Source organism: Barbatula barbatula (genome assembly GCF_947034865.1).
Source record: "Barbatula barbatula genome assembly, chromosome: 5".
NCBI classification, from domain to species: domain Eukaryota; kingdom Metazoa; phylum Chordata; class Actinopteri; order Cypriniformes; family Nemacheilidae; genus Barbatula; species Barbatula barbatula.
In genome coordinates this window covers 14,438,265-14,457,102 of record NC_136769.1, presented here as the reverse complement: position 1 = coordinate 14,457,102, position 18,838 = coordinate 14,438,265, and the positions used below count along the sequence as shown (strand labels likewise).

The 18,838-nt window shown below is 38.9% G+C and overlaps 1 protein-coding gene across 2 annotated transcripts in view; it reads left to right on the top strand.

Annotated features, from left to right (window-relative positions):
* Positions 1–18,838, top strand: part of rab11fip4a (RAB11 family interacting protein 4 (class II) a) — a 34,348-nt gene that overhangs the window by 2,284 nt on the left and 13,226 nt on the right. Inside the window, exons 2-3 of one of the 2 annotated variants that reach the window (XM_079455572.1) lie at positions 2,304–2,391; positions 4,368–4,453. In XM_079455572.1, coding sequence (XP_079311698.1) covers positions 2,304–2,391; positions 4,368–4,453 — 174 coding nt within the window. Of the gene's footprint in view, positions 1–2,303; positions 2,392–4,367; positions 4,454–15,609; positions 16,134–18,838 lie in introns of those variants that run through there. The other variant, XM_079455573.1, reaches the window with a different exon arrangement.

The window sequence follows — 18,838 nt, the reverse complement described above, 5'->3', positions numbered from 1 at the left end:
ACCCAGCAGAGGTTCTATCCAGACCTTTTATCCTGCAGTACAGCCAGTGTGCACAGGACAAACTCACCATGTTTAATATAAAAGGCAATAATCTTCAAGTTTTAATATTGGTGTTTATAATGCATTATATATTGTTAAAAAAAAGGTGCTTCGAAAGGTTCTTCGATGCCATAGAAGAACCTGTAACATCTGAAGAAGTTTTCTGTTTCACAAAAGGTTCTTTATGGCAAAAAAAGGTTCTTCAGATTATAAGAGAGTAAGAAAGAGATGGTTCTTTAAAGAACCTTTTACTGAATGGTTCTGTGTGGAAGTAAAAATGGTTCTTCTATGGCATCACTGTGAAGCACCTTTATTTTCAAGAGTGTACTTTAAGATATACAGGATGTCAAACATGCTTATAAAATTGTATATCCCAAAGAAAAAGTGTCATAATAGTTCCATGTAGTGCCAGTCGCAGTCATACTGTTCGGTGCTTTGTGTAGAAGGAAGTGATGTAACACCATGAGTGTGTCAGTGTGAGTTACTGTCAGAGATGACTGGTTTCTCTGTATGGTGCTAGTCACAGATTCTGAATCATATGAGATACAGTCATGATAACAGCCACACAACAAGACTGCAAAACAAGGCATTTTACTCATTCATTTATTTTTGAATCTATAATTTACATTAATTCTTAAACTATTTATTTAAATGCTTACATCCATGACAATATTCTCTTTGTAAATGTCACCTTCCATTTCCTCTTTTTTCAATTACTCTCTTAAATGGATATGTTCCAGTACTCTCATCATTTCTCCATCTCATGTCTCTCCCTGTGACGCCGTTCATGGTTGCTGTGATTGGTACGCATAGAGAGCACGAGGATGTTTCGAGCACAGAACGTGTGTTGAACATGTGTGTCAGCCCTCGGGCTCTGCTCTCCTTCCCCACCCACAGGCTGCTCAGTGGTGGCCTTGAAAAGCGGTTGCTAACATTCAGCTTTTGATACAACACTCATTAACAACTGCACTGCTTCACTGACACTGATAGAAAACACTGCTGCAAGGTTCTGCAGTGTATGAGTATTTGATAAAGATGCTTCTGTAAGTATAGCAGAATGCTTAATTTACATGTCTTTCTTCCCTTCGTAGAACATTGTTTTCAAGAATGTTGGTGCTGATGTTTTCAGAATTTTTTTTACGATGATGTTATATACTGACCTCTGTTGGGAATTCATGGTATTAATTGGAGTGTTTTTATATGACGGCTAGTAGCCAAATTCATTTTAAAGCATGAATCACTACAATCTGTAGCATTGTAGTCATGGAGCTGTGCCACTGTCTTCCATCTTCATATCTGTCTGTCCCTCTCTCTCTGGCCAAACATTTTCTGCAACTCTGCCTTTGACCTATGTAACCCATTTGGGACATAGGCACACACATTTTCTTTTTTCCCCATGTCTCTGTGTCCCTCGCACATGTACCAAGGAAACAGAAGTTTAGGCAATGCTATTCTGTGCCTGGCCTGCACCATCATAAACACAGACTAAACCTCTTGATCGGGGTTTGAACGCGGCCTGCTCTACAGTATAGCTTTGTGATCTATCTCCTGCTCAAATGATTGTCTCTGTTAGGTCCCTTGCGATAAATGCTTCTATTTTTTGTGGAAGTGTGCAGAATCATTTTAACAGGTTTTTAAGGGGAGGGCTGCAATACGGAACGGTTGTCAAAATCACATCTTATCCTCTTAGACGTGAGTAAATTTAGAAAGGGGTGATGCTGTCAGCGGAAAAATCGGTTTAACATCTTTCATATTACTCCAAGATGTCATTGAGATGAAATTGAGATATTTCCTTTAAATATCTTTATACACCAGGAAATTAAGATTTATTTTAGAATTTTATCTGTAGGCATTTACAGGATGTCACTAATTGTTTTATTTGTTATGTCTCTCAATAAAGGTGATTCTTATTTTCTAGGAAGCCATGAAAGTGCAATCCCTGAGGTTACTCGAAATGCACACGTTCATTTAAAAGAGACCGTTCAGCTTGAACAGGGTTTGAATGTAAATGGTCTCGGAGTGTTGAATAAGCGAGTCTTGTCATGTGTCAGCAGAGTGTCAGATCAGTCTGCATCACTAACAGACAGCTGTCCATCGCACACACCGGCTGACTGTGAGAAACAATCTCCTGCTTCTGTTCTGTTCCATCATCTGTGGGAGCTGTAATACTACACGCATCCTCTCATACATTTTTACTTCTGTGATTTTCCTGCCTGTCAAGGTGACTTTGTGGTTGCCATTCTCACGACCGCTCTCTTTTTCAGGTGAAGAACTTTGCCAAGTACCTGGACCCAAATGCTCACGGCAAAATCAACTTCAAAGATTTTTGCCACGGTGTGTTTGCAATCAAAGGTAATGCAGTAGCAATATTTCAAGCCCGTTGATGCTGTTGATGAACCTATTGGTACTAGATCAAAAAGATCCTGCAGAACATTCTAGACCTGGCTTGAAAATGAATTCTGTTCTTCATGATATTCATGATATACCACAAGATACTTCCTCATTTAGTGTGAAAACCCTTAAATGTACCTTCCCCAAGCCATAAATATCCACGCTATGACACACACAGAGCGCATGTTTTTTTGTTCTCTCACACGCAACTGCTAAATACAGTACAAAGCAAAGTGTTCTGTCAGACAGGTGCTTATTTAAAATGACAAACATACAGTATTGGTATCATTTCAGAAACACATTTAGCTACAGTTTACACTGAAATTGATGCTTTTGACTTTGCGTGTGTATTTTGATACACGCCGTATGAGCATATAAATAGAAAAGATGCGATGATAACCTTAAAGAACTGAAAATATATTTGAAAAGATATAATGAGTAGACTTTGCTTCACAGCCAAACACTCCTGATTTTTATAATTGAAAGTAACAACTTGTGAACAACTGAATTACAAACATATCTGGCTGTAAATAACTGGTCATACAATATGTGATTTATCTGTTTCGCAACATTTTCTCACACAATGACAACACAGTAATTCACTTGTTCGTGTGGGTTGTGCCTCTCAGTTAAAAGTTAGGCGATGCTAATCCTGATTATATAGTGTCAAACACAGCTAGAGGACTTTATAAAAAGGTTTTTCTAACATGGTGACTGTGTAATCACAGTTCATCTCATTATAGATTATTACTGTTTAAGGGGACTTAATGTGACTCAATGGGCACATTAGCTCCTCCCTGCTGGGAATAATATTTTACTCTCCTTAAGAGGACAATAAGCAAGGATACATTTGTCAACCAAAGATACTCATGTTGCTCAGCAGATCTGTAAACCAAAATGTTGCCAGCAGTACGGGGACAGGGATTCGGACACTATGCATGGAAGACAGATAAAGGACAGGCGGGATGCTGGGGAGCGGCAGGCAGGCCAAATGGGCTGGAAGCCCAGAGACTTGAGTGGAGTGTCTGTCCCCCAGTGCCCTGTGTTAAATGAGACCCAGTGGTCTTCCCTTCATGTCACCATCCCTAATGAATCACCCAGTCCCTGTTCCCAAGCACGCACCACGCAAACATAACAGTGTCCACAGAGCAAGAATATAGAGTTCTTCGCACAACACTTTAGCCTGGGATTAATGTCTTTTAACCCTGGATAAACAACTTGTGTAGTCATAAAAGGGTGTTGGACATACTTAATGCTGAATAATAAAGCAAATTGTAAGAAATAACGAGTTCTAATCACAGGATAAAATATAAACAGTGTAAAGCTTGCAACAAGATAGGCTTAGATTATATTTAGTCATGGTTAAGAATGACCCAATGTTAAAAATGTTAGTTTGAAAAGCACAATTTGTCCCTTTGAGGTAACCAAAATACTGTGCTCTTGTATGTAGTGGACTTGCAGTAGCAGAATTGTACCATTTATCTGTCCTGATATCAGCCCTTTTATGTATTGTCCACAGTATGTGCCCGTTTGGGCCATTCTTAGTGCCAGTGCAAGCTGTCTATGCTTCACTATACTTCACACAATGTGACTATAAATGGAGCTCAGGCGCTTACTGCCTCTCGCGGCATGTTATTTATTCATGGCATGTTACTTTGCCTGTTTTATTTCTACAGATGGGTCTGTGTTCCACTGTATAATCATCAAACTTTTGAAACATACGTCCCAATATCTACCTCTGTGTTCCACTGTTTTTTTGTTTGTTTGCGGAACTTTCAAATAAATAAATGTAGTATTCAGTTATGCATGCTTAATGAATAGTCAAATTCTGTTCTGTATACACATCACATATTTATTATATACAGTGAAAGAATATATGGATTTGCGCCCCTTAACAAGTATAATATTTCTTTTTCGAAACTTGTGTCTCATTTCAGGCTGTGAGGACATTCTGAAAACTGCGCTGGGGACCCCCAGCATCGGTTCACAGCCATACCAGACCGACAATGGCTACTACTATCAGGTAGGAGGAGTTTTAATATTAGCGTGCTTGAGGTTAGTGACCCCAACAGCCAAAACATTGGGACCGGTCAAATGGAAAAATGTTGTGCTGTGAATGTGTGTCTAATTGCATCTTGTATAATTAGTGTCTGTTGACCGTGACAACAGGATTCAATGAGGGGCTCTCTAACACAAGAAGTAGTTGTCTAGTAGTTTACTGTGTGATTTCGTCACTTCGGCTACCTTGTTTGTGGAAAACAACATATCTCAGCCTTGGTTTGTTCAAAACATTAGATGTATATCAATAGTTCAGTTAACCGGGATTTCCTTTTGAAATGTGTCCACCTGCTTGTTCTAAAAGGCATTATGCAGAGACAATAACCCAAAGGCACGTCAGAAACTGTAAGCACCTTTTGTTGACAGTGTGTCTGAACACACTAGAACACTTTGCATACAGAGGCCGCTATTGTACGGCTACTTTTACATTGAACTACCTTCTCTTGTCCTCGGGCTCAGTAGTACAGATTCAATGCAAAGCGGGTGTGAACTTGATGTATTACAGTGAGGTGAGCCAAAGACCCCCTCCCTCACTACATAGCAGCCCATACTGCCACTGTTTCACAGGCTGTTGCTTGAGTTACCGTTCAAGCCTTGTAAAACATAACCTGACACGGGATGTTTTAACTGCTTGTGTAAACATGCTGAATGTGGCTCAATGGATCTGTCAGGCTCGAGGAGAATTCCAACATTCAGACACTTATACACATATAAAATTACATAGAGTACATGACGGCAATATTAAAGTGTGATGCACATCAACCTATTAAACAATAGTGTTTTAATTTCTACATCTAAATTTGCCATTATTGTTATTTTGGTAAGTTATTAGATTTCCAGGTGGGTTTTTACTTTTTGTAGTTGGAACAGCCAATGTGTCATAGCTAATGCTGTTACTTAACTTCAAAAGGATTTCATTTTGGACTGATGTTTTATTGCTGTTTTCTGCTTAATAACATCAGCCAATACAAGGCTGAAATAAAGCTAATGTATGTGTATCACCACTAGGTGGCGATGTTTGAAAAGATGTGATGTGCATTTTGGTTCATAGACCAGTAGCTACAGTAGTCACACAGTGCACAGGTATAAAACAGACTGTTCATATCATTCATCACTAGCTGAAATCCACAATAGAAGGCTTGCATGAAACTTTTAATGAAACAATTTGTTTTTTTTGCTGGATCAAAACAACCCTATGGATATTCAACACTGCAGCAAAAGATTGTCTCTAGCTCCTTTAGGCTTTCCACAATTTAGAAAAGATACTGGGAATATGATCATTAGTTTTACATTATCGTTATCTTTACATGTCATTTTAGGACGCACTAATTAGATGTTCAGATGAAAACTTTATGAGCAGCGTAAATCCATGGAGATGGAAATAAATAAATAAATCTTGGATCTGCGTTTTATAATGACTCTAAGCATCCTTTTGAGGGCTGAAGTAACAGTGTTGCAAAAAATTTACTGTACAATAATTTAGAGGGATACTCCACCTGAAAAAACCTGAACACTTAACTGCAAAGCACATAAAGAGTAAAGAATGATGCAGCATATTTTACACCACACCACACTCACATTTCAAATTGTGCTGTATGAGAGTATTACGGTAAGTGAGCTTACAAACAGGTTTAAAGGGATACTCCACCCAAAAATTCTGTCATGAATTACTCATCCTCTAGTTGTTCCAAACATGTATGCATTTCTTTGTTCGGTCACAACACAAAGAGAGATATTTTGAAATAATGTTAGCAACCAACAGTTCTAAAGCACCATTGACTGACATAATTGGAAACATTTTAATGACAGTCAAAAGTGCCCCAGAACTATTTGTTTTCCAGAACATAAAATTTACAAAAAATTGTTTCCTTCTACGGCAGTCAATGGTGCTTCAGAACTGTTGGTTATTAACATTATTCCAAAATATCTCTCTTTGTGTTCAACTGAACGAATAAATGTATACATTTCTGGAAAAACTAGAGGGTGAGTAATTCATGACAGAATTTTCGTGGAGTATCCCTTAAAACCTGTTTCTTAGCTCACTTACCGTAATACTCTTATACAGCACAATTTGAAAAACCCAGATGTGAGTGTAAAATATGCTGTATCATTCTTTACTCTTTATGTGTTCTGCAGTAAAGTGTTATATTAGCACTTCAAATGAGCAGAGAGGACACAAGCTTTGCATTGATCTTCTCTAGTCGTGCTGCTGCTCTCTCTCTCTCTCTCTCTCTCTCTCTCTCTCTCTCTCTCTCTCTCTCTCTCTCTCTCTCTCTCTCTCTCTCTCCCTCTCCCTCTCCCTCTCCCTCTCCCTCTCCCTCTCCCTCTCCCTCTCCCTCTCCCTCTCCCTCTCCCTCTCCCTCCCTCCCTCCCTCCCTCCCTCCCTCCCTCCCTCCCTCCCGCTCTCCCGCTCTCCCGCTCTCCTGGAACTAAACTGTCACATTCAGGTTTATTGTTATTTTATTTAGTAAATAATACAGTATTAACTAGCTGACTTAGTGAATTTCTTGTCATGAGAAAGGAGTAAGTGTGTGCACTGAATCTGGAATAAGGGTGTTATTATAACTGTCATTGTTAGTATTGAGAGTCAGTCTGATCTGATTTCTGGTTTGTCAGATCTGATCAAACTGATCTGATTGTTCTCTTAAAGTGATGTTTCTCTTTATTGTCTTCATACATCACTCATACTCAAACCTATTTGTCACGGCTGTTACCTTGGTAACCAAGAACACTAACTTTATTACAGGTAGAAAGATAGATGGTCCTGTTAGAAATTAAGGTGTAATTTCTGTAAAAATGTATATAAATAATTTCCATACATTTGATATTGAAATTGCTCATTTGTTCTTAGCTTTTCATACAGACACATGATATAAACTACCATTCAAAAGTTTAGGGTCACTTACTCATTAATGTTTTTTCCACACATTAGAATGATAGTAAACCCAACTGTTGGGATGGACTTCTCGAAACTAATTCCAAAAAACACTTTTTATTAAACACAAAAGTTTTATTTAGTAAATGGTCAACAAAAGTCATATGGATTCAGATGAAAAGATATGTAATGTCAAAAGAAACATTCTGCTCAAGTGACCCTATTATATACCCTTTTTACTGTAATGTACATAAAGGGATATGTGAAGCTGTGGATGTGTACAGTGTGTGTATTGTGTTCAGGTCAGTGGAAACATTATTGAAGTTTGAGATGTTTCCTCTCCTAGTGACTGCTGCTGAATGAAAGCACTAATGAGTCTGTCGCATTGATTATACTGATGGATAAGCACAGCGCTCCGCACACACAGACTGTAGAAGAGGGGATTGTCATTGCTTCTATGTGACTTCCATTTGTTTTTGCAGTTAAATTGCAATACAATTTTCAGTTCCTATAATAATTGGTAAATAATATTATACTATATTTTTGTCTATTTATTTTATATATCTGAAAGACAGACCCTGTGTGTTGCTGATGGGCTTAGCTGAATTGGTGGATAATAGACTTTACTGATGTTTTTGAGAAGGTCTGGAGTCTGGACTTAATGTCCTTCACTGTCATTGAAGCAGAGAGTGAGAGAGAGAGAGAGAGTGTCTTACAGCAGGGTGCAGTGTCTGCTGATGCTCCAGACACATAATTTATCTTTGTGCACTCATTAACTCCAGTTACATGCATTTAATAGACACTTTATCCAAAGTTTTTCTTTTTTAAGATTTGTATGTTTCAGTTCTAACCTGTGATGTTTGTGTTGCTGGTCTCGAGCTACAGGAGAAGGTCTGCTCTTTTGTTTCCTCAGCTCAAAGTCCAATGTACAGGAGCATTAATGTATCTGCTCCAGCAAACATATGTTGTGCACTTACTGTTATTAATTCTTTGTAGTAGCATATGACATATCGCTTATTGCTCCCTGAATTCTTTGTAAGTCGCTTTGGATAAAAGCTTCTGCTAAATGACTACATGTAAATTTGAGAAAGGACTAAAACAAAGAGCACAGGTACAGTACATATGGCCCAGTGTTTAATCTACTTTTAGCATAATGAATACAGTAGAAAAGCAGATTTATGCCCGAGCAGGTGGAGCTTCAGGCTGGTGGTATTTCAAGCACGTATAGATGGTGTGAGATGAGATGCAGAGTGATATGTGAAATGAAGATGTTTTGCTGTTGGTTGGAGCTCTGGGCTCTGACTCTCACATTCTGTTCTCTTTTCATCAGGTCAACAGCATCGCAGCTCAACGTAAGATTGAATTTCATAGGCCAGTGTCTGTTACCTGTAAGCTTAACACAGATAATGGGGCAGAATATATTTTAGGGTGTTACAGTATATGCACCTGTTCAAAATTTTTAAAATAAGTCTGGTGAAAATGTACACAGTTACAGTTGTCTGGGATAACAAGATTTAAAATGTTCTCTCTACAAAGCTGTCATGCCCTAAAATTGGGGTTCTCGGGCATTGATAATGTGGTAGATGGAAGCAAAGTGAATGCGTCGGTGTTTATGGATTCTCCAGAATTGTTCTTTTTGTGTTGTCACATATGCTATGGACAGTTAATGGCCAATATTATCCACAACTCAAGTTTAGTGATGCTACACTGCATTGATACAATTTTATAAAAGATGTTTCGCTAAATTAATAAATTTAAGTTTATTACATGTACAGTAAACATTACATATGAAATAATTCATAAATAAATACTTAAATCCAAAGAAGAGATGTATTTTAATGTTTGTGACGGTTCAAGATCATAGTGTCGTCTAAGCAACAATGGCCACTTCTGTTTTGTGTTAGTATGTTCCAGTGCGTGCATACTGTTTTGCTACGCACTAATATGTATACTTTACATAACAAAAGCAGTACATACTTTTAGTGCATAGTATAAGTAGGCGAATTGGGATACAGCTTTGGGAAACTTCCAGAGTCTCAGAAGTGAAGAATTATGTTCTAGACTTATTCATCATCTGGGGTCTCTTGCATAAAATATCTCAGTTTTCTGTTTCATTAAATTAGAAATCATAGTTAAAGGGGTCATATGACACGGCTACTGTTTAAGATGTAATGCAATGTGTATACACGGTTGAAGGTTAAAAACGCTGTATTTTTCACATACAGTTCATGTTTGTAGCTCTTCTTTGCCCCGCCTCTCTGAAACGTGCAGAGTTTTTACAAAGCTCATCGCTCTGAAAAGCAAGGTGTGCTATGATTGGCCAGTTCACCAGTGCGTAGTGATTGGTAAAATACCGCAAGCTTGTCACGGAAATCTAAAGCAACTTACCATATTTGGAACATCAGGTTCCAAAGCAATTGTACTGACAGGTACACCTTACTTTCGTAAACATTTGGGCGGTTTAAGTAAAGTCATTCCACGAACTGACGTAGATTTGTGGGGCTGTGGCTACACGATGACTTTCAGGTAGATCTGGGTGAGCATTCGCGTATCGATAGAATGCATCTTTTGTTCCAAATGTTTCATTTTTACAATTGTTCATGTCTAATACATGCATGGGCAACTTATAACACACCAAAGACACAGAAAAACACCTATTTTGCATCATATGACCCCTTTAAGCTTCCTTTTATAATCTTAATTATTTTAATTCAAATGAATAATATAATCCAAACCTCCCTCTTCTTAGTATGGTAACTATGAAAGTTCTAAAGCCATTTATTCATGATGTTATATGCATAACACTGTGTCTATCATTGCATTTCTTTTGTACACTGACAGAGACAAAAAAGGAAACGTTAACAAATTGTGAAGTCAAAGTTGTACATCTTGAAGTAGATTTATAAATGGTCCTTTTTGCTGGTCTCTGCAGGTGTTTCAATTGAAAGCGAGAACACTGAGTGGCACTGCATTACAGCAGCTGTCATTACAGCTGCCTCACAACACTAGCATAGCTGAGACTAGCAAAAATAGTGCGATACTAAAATATAAAACACACTTAAGTGCTGGCAACGCAAAAGGTGATGATACAGGCTGTCAACATGTCCATGCAACACAAAAAGCAATGACGCACGTTGTGTGTGCTACAGTAAAGTCAAAATATGTGTCAACAGAATGTGTCATCTGGGCCAGGGTTAGATTATAAATAAAGGCAACCCAATTTTTAGCAATCAAGCTTTAAACATGTCCGTGGACCGTCTTATTATTGGCTGAGTGTCTCCTCTACTATCTCTGTCTGGAGGATGGTATAGAGCCAGACGTGCATGTTCTTACATTTACCAGTGAATGAAAAAGAAAATCACTTTTAAGTACATTTACGCATTTGGCAGACGCTTTTATCCAAAATGACTTGCATTGCATTATACCATACATTTGTTCCCTGGGATCGAACCCATGACCTTGGCATTGTTAGCGCCATGGTCTAACCACTGAGCTACAGGAAAGTAGAAGCTATCTCCCCATGAAGCAAACTGTCAGGTACAGCTTGAGGTTACTTGACATCTCCGCTGTTAGATAAAACGTCAGGATTATGCATTGACCTAGGCTAATTTGCATTGACCTATATTAATAAAAGTCATTTGTGCATTGAATAATTGGATCCGTGGGCACTTATTTGCATGTGGCCCCATTGCACTGTGTTCCTTAAATTTAAAAGCAATTTTCGGCAAGTGCTCACCTCTATGTTACTGTACGTCCATTGCATAACACACATTAGTTTGGCTCTATGTTGTCAAATAAAGACATAGCCACAGAGAGCTTTTAATAAATCAAATGAGTTGACATCATGCCTATTGAGCTCAGTTGGTCTTTATACTAGCTGTTTACATTGTTTGTGTGTTGCTTTGGTTCTGTGAATTCGCTTTGATTTTGGCGGTGGAGGAATGCTGTCATTTGTATGCACACTGTGCTCAAACTGCCAAGTCTGTGTTCACTGTGTCCTCACTGTGCTTTATACTCATGATTTCTCTTTTCCTTTTCCAACCCACTCTGTGTCCACTGGTATCTTCATGAACATTTGAAGCTTCTGGCAACCGTCTTACGCTTCATGATTGTTGACATTTGTTTATTCTTGAACTGATCGTGAATTTGTCGGCTCATCGGCTCTGATTAAAGACTGGACTGTTTGTGACCCCTCCCCCATTTGTTCTCCCTCTTTTCTGCCCCCTTTGGTTTTTTTCATTGTTTCTTTTCAAATGTTTTTTTTTCTAATTCCAGCGGTCCTCATAATCTACCCGCTGTCAATCACAAAAAGGGTAAGAAGGAGAGAAAAAGGTTAGAAGAGATAAAAGCTATGCATATGTAATCACGGAGAAATAAATTAAAGTTTAAAGGGTCCCTTCACTCATACTGTTTTAACTATTTAATGTAACACAGCAGGATGGTTTTGGTTATTAAACTGTATGCACATCAGTTAGTTATTCTAGCAAATCTTTCATACGTATTATTACTTCTTTTTATATATACAAGTGATGATTGTTAGTATTATTATTTGAACAACCCTCTAACCTTAGGTACGTACTTAACAGTATTATGTTGTGTAGTGGACATGAATTAGATTTATTGAGGGGCTGGAATGTCATAAGATGCTTTTCCACCATCAGGCCAAATAGTCCCAGTTGTGATTTTTCTTGAGCATGGTTCTGCCCAGTTCAGTTACTGGGTTTCATGGCATAAATACATACCTTCTAATACACAGGTTTATCTATTCCAGTAATCTAAACAAATATGAATTGCTATACAAAACCATATTAAAGAATTTTGTTTTCGTCTTTGTTGGAAGTTTTAGAAGGGCCTTTTTCTGTTCTGGAATGATTGTACGCTTGTGTACGAGTGTTTGGCACAAAGGTGTTCAGCTGGGTTCAAGTTTAAGTTTTTTTAGAGCGCACTTTTAAGCAAGGACCAGGCCAACCAAAGTGCTATACAATTGACAATAACATATCACACCAAATATAAAAATCAAAACAATAATAAAAACTATAAAAAAAAGTATTAAAGCTAAGAAGAAGAGATGGGTTTAAAGCTGGATTTGAACTCCAAAAATGTGGAAGCCGATTCTATGTGAGTTGATACGTTTTTCAGAGTGGGACCAGATACTTCCAAAGCTCACCAATTAAACGATCTCAGGAGAGAGTTGGACTATTTGCTGACGGAAGATATGAGATTTTGATATGCCAGAGTAAAAGGCATTACAGGGTTCAGGTTTGTGATTTATGCAGTTCTTCCACACTCGACTGAATCAATTTCTTTTTTAATCTTGCTTTGTACACAGAAACATTGTCATGTTGGAATAGAGAAAGGCCCTGCCCAAACTGTTGCTATAACATTTAAAAGCACACAATTCTCTAGAAAATCATTTTTCCCGTAGCACTTAGATTTGTGATCACATACATGACTTCAGCAGTCAAATGTGTTTATAAGAAGAGGTGTGTCAATAATTTTGTTCCAATTGTGTATTTACCTGTGCTGGTGGAAAGCCTGTAGTGATGTGTCATGATTGGTCACGTTGCCAAGAACATTGCCAGTTGCCAAGAAGTGTGAAAAATTAATCAAAAGGTGTTTTTAAATGATCTGAATTGCCCAATGCGGTTTGGTCTGTGGAAGATTTCCCTTATTCTATATTGGAAGGCCTTCTAATGCTTTATTTCATAGCGCTACTGTGGAAAAAGAAACCGTTACTGTGGCTTGGATTGGTACAAAACGTCAAGACCCGTTCGACCTGGTTGTATTGTTTCTAAAGTCCTGAGGGTGTTCTTATTGGACTACCTAACAACCGTACAGTCTTAGCAACAGCATAGCAATGCCCTTTAGCAACCACCCACAACACCCTAGACTTTTGCATTGGCAAATACTACTCATATTTTGTGAGTTTAACTACACACCTACTGAAATAACAATGATCTCTTCCAAACAGTATGTGAAAAATCTAGATAAAACTAGTAAAACATAAGCATAATGGAATGACTTTGTATATGCATACATATAAACATTCAAAACATACTGCAGTAATGTGTAGCCAACACCCTCATGTTCCCAAAACATAATCTGTATATTTTCTCTTTCTGTCCGTTTTTCTCATAGTATTAACTCAGGCTGTAGCAGTGCATCACAGAGGCAGACGTAATGCATAATGCATTTTGGTCTTATGCTTTGAAGAATGGTTTGCAGCTTTAACAGAGACAGAGCACATGATGTGAGAGTTAAAGGGTGCGGTTCTAGCTGCTGCTCATGAACAGCCTGCTGATGGTGCTGCACTGAGCTCAAGGGAATCGTGGGAAAGTGGGGCAGCACTGAAAGAGAGAGTAAAGGAGGAACATATCTTTCTCAAACTCAAGAAATCACACACACCTGCACAAACCTGCATCTTCAACCTCATTTTCAATTCTGTTTCACCTCCTTCCTCTCTTCATTTTGTAACACCCACATCTCTGAATCTCACGTGAACCCTGGAAAGTGTGAAATGCTTGTCAACATGTTCACTATTTATTTGACTTTCATGTCGCGCCTGAAGCTGGATCTCTGACATGTTGAGTGAGAAAGTGCTTACGATGTTACATCCATCAACACTCATAAAACGTATGTGACTCATGAACTCGAGTTTACCCCTCACCTAGTCTTTTTACATGATACGTACACTTGGTTAGCATGGGACTAGCATTGTTTTTACTTTGGCTGCTTACTGCTTTTAACCATGGGTTATGTAACACGTTTTACATTTTGAAAAGGGGGCAAAACAGCAAGACAAACGTATCACTGGATTATAATGACCTAGGTTAACAATATCAATTATTTTACATTTATTCATTTGGCAGACGCTTTTATCCAAAGCGACTTACAAGTAGTTTTTTACAGTGACACATTACTGCAGAGCAATCAGGGGTAAGGTGCCTTGCTCAAGGGCCCTTCAGTCATGACCTGCTGGCACTGAGATTAGAACCAGCAACCTTCTGATCACAAGCCCAACGCTCTAACCAACTTCTCAAAACTAATAACATACAGGAACCCAAATGTTCAACGTTGTTTCTTACCTTAAAAGGGCTGCAGAAGGTCTGCATTCTGAAAATGTTGGCTATTTATTTTAAAATTCACATTTCATGTCCAGTTTTTTCTCATGTGCCAAGTGGCCGTGTAGTAAGCAGTATAATGTACAAGCAGCCGGTTGTTATAGTGAAATAAGCCCCTTCAGTGTGATCAGGACCCGACACGAAGCAGAGTGGCTGCCTGTACATTGTTAAAGTCCCAGTGAAATAAAAAATTACAATGCCTATTTTTTCATGAAACATTACAGTGTTTATTGTAAATAGTTCATCAACATGGGCCATTCTCTTTATTAAAATTGTGTGCCCTTGATATCTTTCGTTAAAATATGAAAATGCACTTCCGTCCTGTAATGACTATCCATCTTAGATGATGGCTTGGGCAGGGCATCCATTAACTCCTCCCTTGTCAGACTGCTGCCAGTTCCATTCCAAAATGGAACAGATATTTTTATACATCCAATCAAATCGCAGACATTGATGATTCAAAATTTAATTTAACTCTGAAATTCGTCATAACACGGAAGTAAAAACGATCGCAACTTCCCGTTCACGGGGACTTAAAAGTTAGTCACTTTCTCCTTTGACTGGTTGGTAAATTGTAGATTTTTGGCATTTGCAATGGTCAAGATTCACTGGGGGGACACTAGTTGGGGAATTCTTTTTAAACAATAGATGCAGAAATGTGCGTAGCCTTTAGAGTCTATTTCATAGATAAAAGGTGGAAATCTGCTACATTTTGAGGTGGAACTCAAAATTCACTCACCTTCCCCTCTCGAGTTCTATGTAACTGGCTGTGTAATTCTTGGCTATAATGTTTTATTGTGTTTTAATTTTGATAGTGATATTGGAGAAAAACACCAGGCTTGATAATTTGGGTCAAAGAACAGTGCTATGATAATTCCGTGTCTGACAACATGTGTTTCTAAAGACTCACATGGTGTCTGGTGTGGAAACAAACCTGTTTTGTTCACATGTATCACATGATGAATCCCTCTCGATTCACAAATGCTTCTCATTTATTTATTTGGTTTACTTACCGCTCTCTCATAATCAGAAGGTTAATTATCTGTAATCATGCATGAAGACAGTAATATCCAGCCGAGCCTAGCACAAGCTTAAGATAAGCATGTGTGTCGCGTCAGTACACTCACATTCGGCTTGATGTCACGCCTGTGGGATGGCTCAGCTGAACAGTTTCCTAGCAACAACCTAGTGAGCGAGGCAGAGAGAGAGAGAGAGAGAGAGAGAGAGAGAGAGAGGGAGGGAATGGGTCAAGAGTAAGGGAGGTGATTTGCTCGGGAGGAGTGGCCAAACACCCAACAACTGTTGCCAGATCAGTAGCGTCTCTCTCCGTCTGTTTGCGTGTGGCTGAATGTGCACTATCGGTCGGCGTAGGTCACGGCGAGTGTGCGTGTATGTGTGAAAAGAGGAGGGTTTGGATCATTTGGAGCAGCGCTGGCTGAGTGTCTTCCGCTCGGTGGATATAAGGATCCCACACGTCCACAAGAACAGAATCTGACAGGAGTGTGGAATTTGATTTCACCTGTTGGACTGCGGTGTGGGTGGGGATCCTGGAGGGAAACGGGGACTCCAGGTCCTGGACGTCCTCAGCCGATGGGGGCTTAACCGGCAGAGAGGATGGAGAAGATGGATCTTCAGTATTGAGCGGCAGGGTAAGAACAAGCACTGCGCTTTGATGTGAACTGGTAGAGAGAGTTGATGATGCTAAATGGGAAGAGAGCATGAGGGGATGACTGCTGCAGCCGTTTGAAGTTACTTACTGTACAATGTACCTTGTAACCATTCACAACAGTGGGGATAATACAGTATGTTTTGGATATCTAGTGACTCTCTTTGTTAAATGTTTTAACATATACGTGTAGAATTACTAGATGAGCAAAGGTTTGGTACATAATCTGGAGGATCTAGGCAGCGTGCTGGAAATAGGTCGGCATGTCTCTTCCTGAAAGACTACACCTGCACTTGCATGACAAGTTGAATGAAACACTAGAGCCGGGCTGGATTGTGTGGTAATCTGTTGTGAGGGGAAAGAGGTCATGCTATTGAAATGCTAATCAGATGTGTGAGGGATTTAAGGCTGCTTGTGTGCGTTTGTACCGTGTGTATCCGATGGGTATGTCTACCGAAACTAACGTTGGTGACCCCATTGTTTCTGTTTTCCTCTGGCCTCTTGCCGTTTATAAGTTCCTGCCTGGCAAAAGTATATGTATCGTTTTTTTCTGTTGTATAGCCAATTGGAACTAATAGTCTCAAAAGACCAAAAGACTAATTGATTGTTTTGGTAGTTGGTTGTCCTCATAAACTTGTCTCTTGGGAACATGGCTAATGGTGTGGTTCGGGAGTTTCTGAAGGGTGGGGTTGGGGGTTGTCTGACTAGAGATTAAGTAGTTGATGGGGGAGGCACTATGGAGTTTTGAATGTATCTTAAAGTTGGACGGCTGTATATTAGGGTGCAACGATAGTTTGGGTGGGCTCTCAGACAGTTGACCACCTGCTAGTAGTTCTGCATCCACATACAGTATAGTATAATGTGTGTGTGTGTGTTCGCGTGTTAGTGTGTTTCGGTAACTTTGTTTCTCTGGTAAAGGACGTTCTAGAAAGGTCAAGGAACAATAGCAGAGACCTTCATTGAAATTCCTTCCCATGGTGCCCCTTCTACTGGTTTGTTTTGCCAAGGGGTCTCATTCAGAATGTTTTTTGGCTTCTTAAACTTCACCTATTGGGTGCACGTCATTACACACTAGTAAATGTGTCAATGCACAGTAAATGTTACAGCTTAAGTTAGATCAATGCACCGAGCAATTATAAAACAATTAGTTGCAGGTTTTTTCTATAGCATTAACGCTGAATATGAGCAATAGATACGTTTTTTATATCCCCACTGTGTCAGAAAATGTATTGAAAATTAATGTATTGGTATTTTCTGTGCATATCATTTAAATGTCTGGAACGAATTTTCCCCATTTCAATGATTATTGAATAAATGAGTGAAATATAATACATGTAAAATAAACATTAGCTTTTATTAAAAGATATTGAATAAGGGTTGACAAATATGTTTTTAAAAACAACAAAAAATAGTGGGTTCTCTTTTTACAGATTTTTGTAAAAATTTCAGCCTGATTTTGCCAGGTTAAATGTGTTATAGGATGTTGTAGTGATTGGGTGTAGCAAATGATGCTTTTAAAATCACTCTTCGTATATCAAAATCATTTGTTTGAGGAAGTTTCAGTAAAATTTGATGCAAGATGAGTTGATTCATATCTTCTTTTTGTTGGAGTTATTTGCGGATCTGACAATTTAGATATTGATCTGCTCTGAAATGCTGTTTCAGCCCTGATTATTGTGTGGGCTTGCAAGGGCACTATCTGTACCACCATTTCATAGACACCATAATGCTAAGCCTAGCAAAACATATAATTCAATGTTATAGTTTAGACAGAAGGTTAATTGCAGCTCGGACACTGTAAAATCCAATCGTGTGTGGTTCACCTAAACTCGTGCTCTAGAGAGTTTTGCAGAGATGGATGAAGCCGTCATGGCAGAGCTTTTAAAAATGCCATCTTTTTATTTTTTACAGTACTTTTAACTCAACATATTTGTAGGAACTCCTACACATTGCATCATAATCAAGTAAATTAGCTATACTGTAAATCCGTTTACCGAATGGCCCTGCAGTATTGATAGTACAGTGTTTCTGCAAGTCTTTTTATGTGTGTTTGTTGGGTTAATGATTTCCATATCAGTAAGTTCAAACGTGTTTCTCGTCGATATCGTCCAGGGGAAGGCGACGGTCCTCACTTCTAAAGCCCTGGGTGTTAGATTATGACTCACGGCTCCCTCTAAATCCACATTCTTTTGTCTGCAGACTGTGTGTAGGCAGTGAGCTGGTCAGACATCCAGCTGCATTTCCACTGAGATCTCAAACAAAACCAGCCAAGCGGACTTGATATGAAAAATGAGCAGCAAGCGTGAATGTTCCCCACTTTCACCGACCTTCATACCTTTGGAGTTTATTTAGTATTCTAAAAGCCTCTAAGAATATCTCACAAATTTGTTGATTAAAAAACGAATTGCTGTTAATCATCATGTGTTTTGGTGTGCTGGTTATGCTCCTCCACCCGCTAAACCAGGATACCCAACCAGTACTATTAGAAAGCTATGCAGAATAACCCGCAATGGCCTAAATTAGTATTTTCAGCAAGTTTGAATGAAAGGTTTTACCGTCGTATTTATATGCACACTTGACATTTCATGTGGGCTTAAAGGACTATGACTATGCTTGGTGCTCTTTGGAGGATGGCCAGCGTTGAGTGCCATGAGTGTTGTTTGTTTGTGTGGGATGGTGTAATCTTGA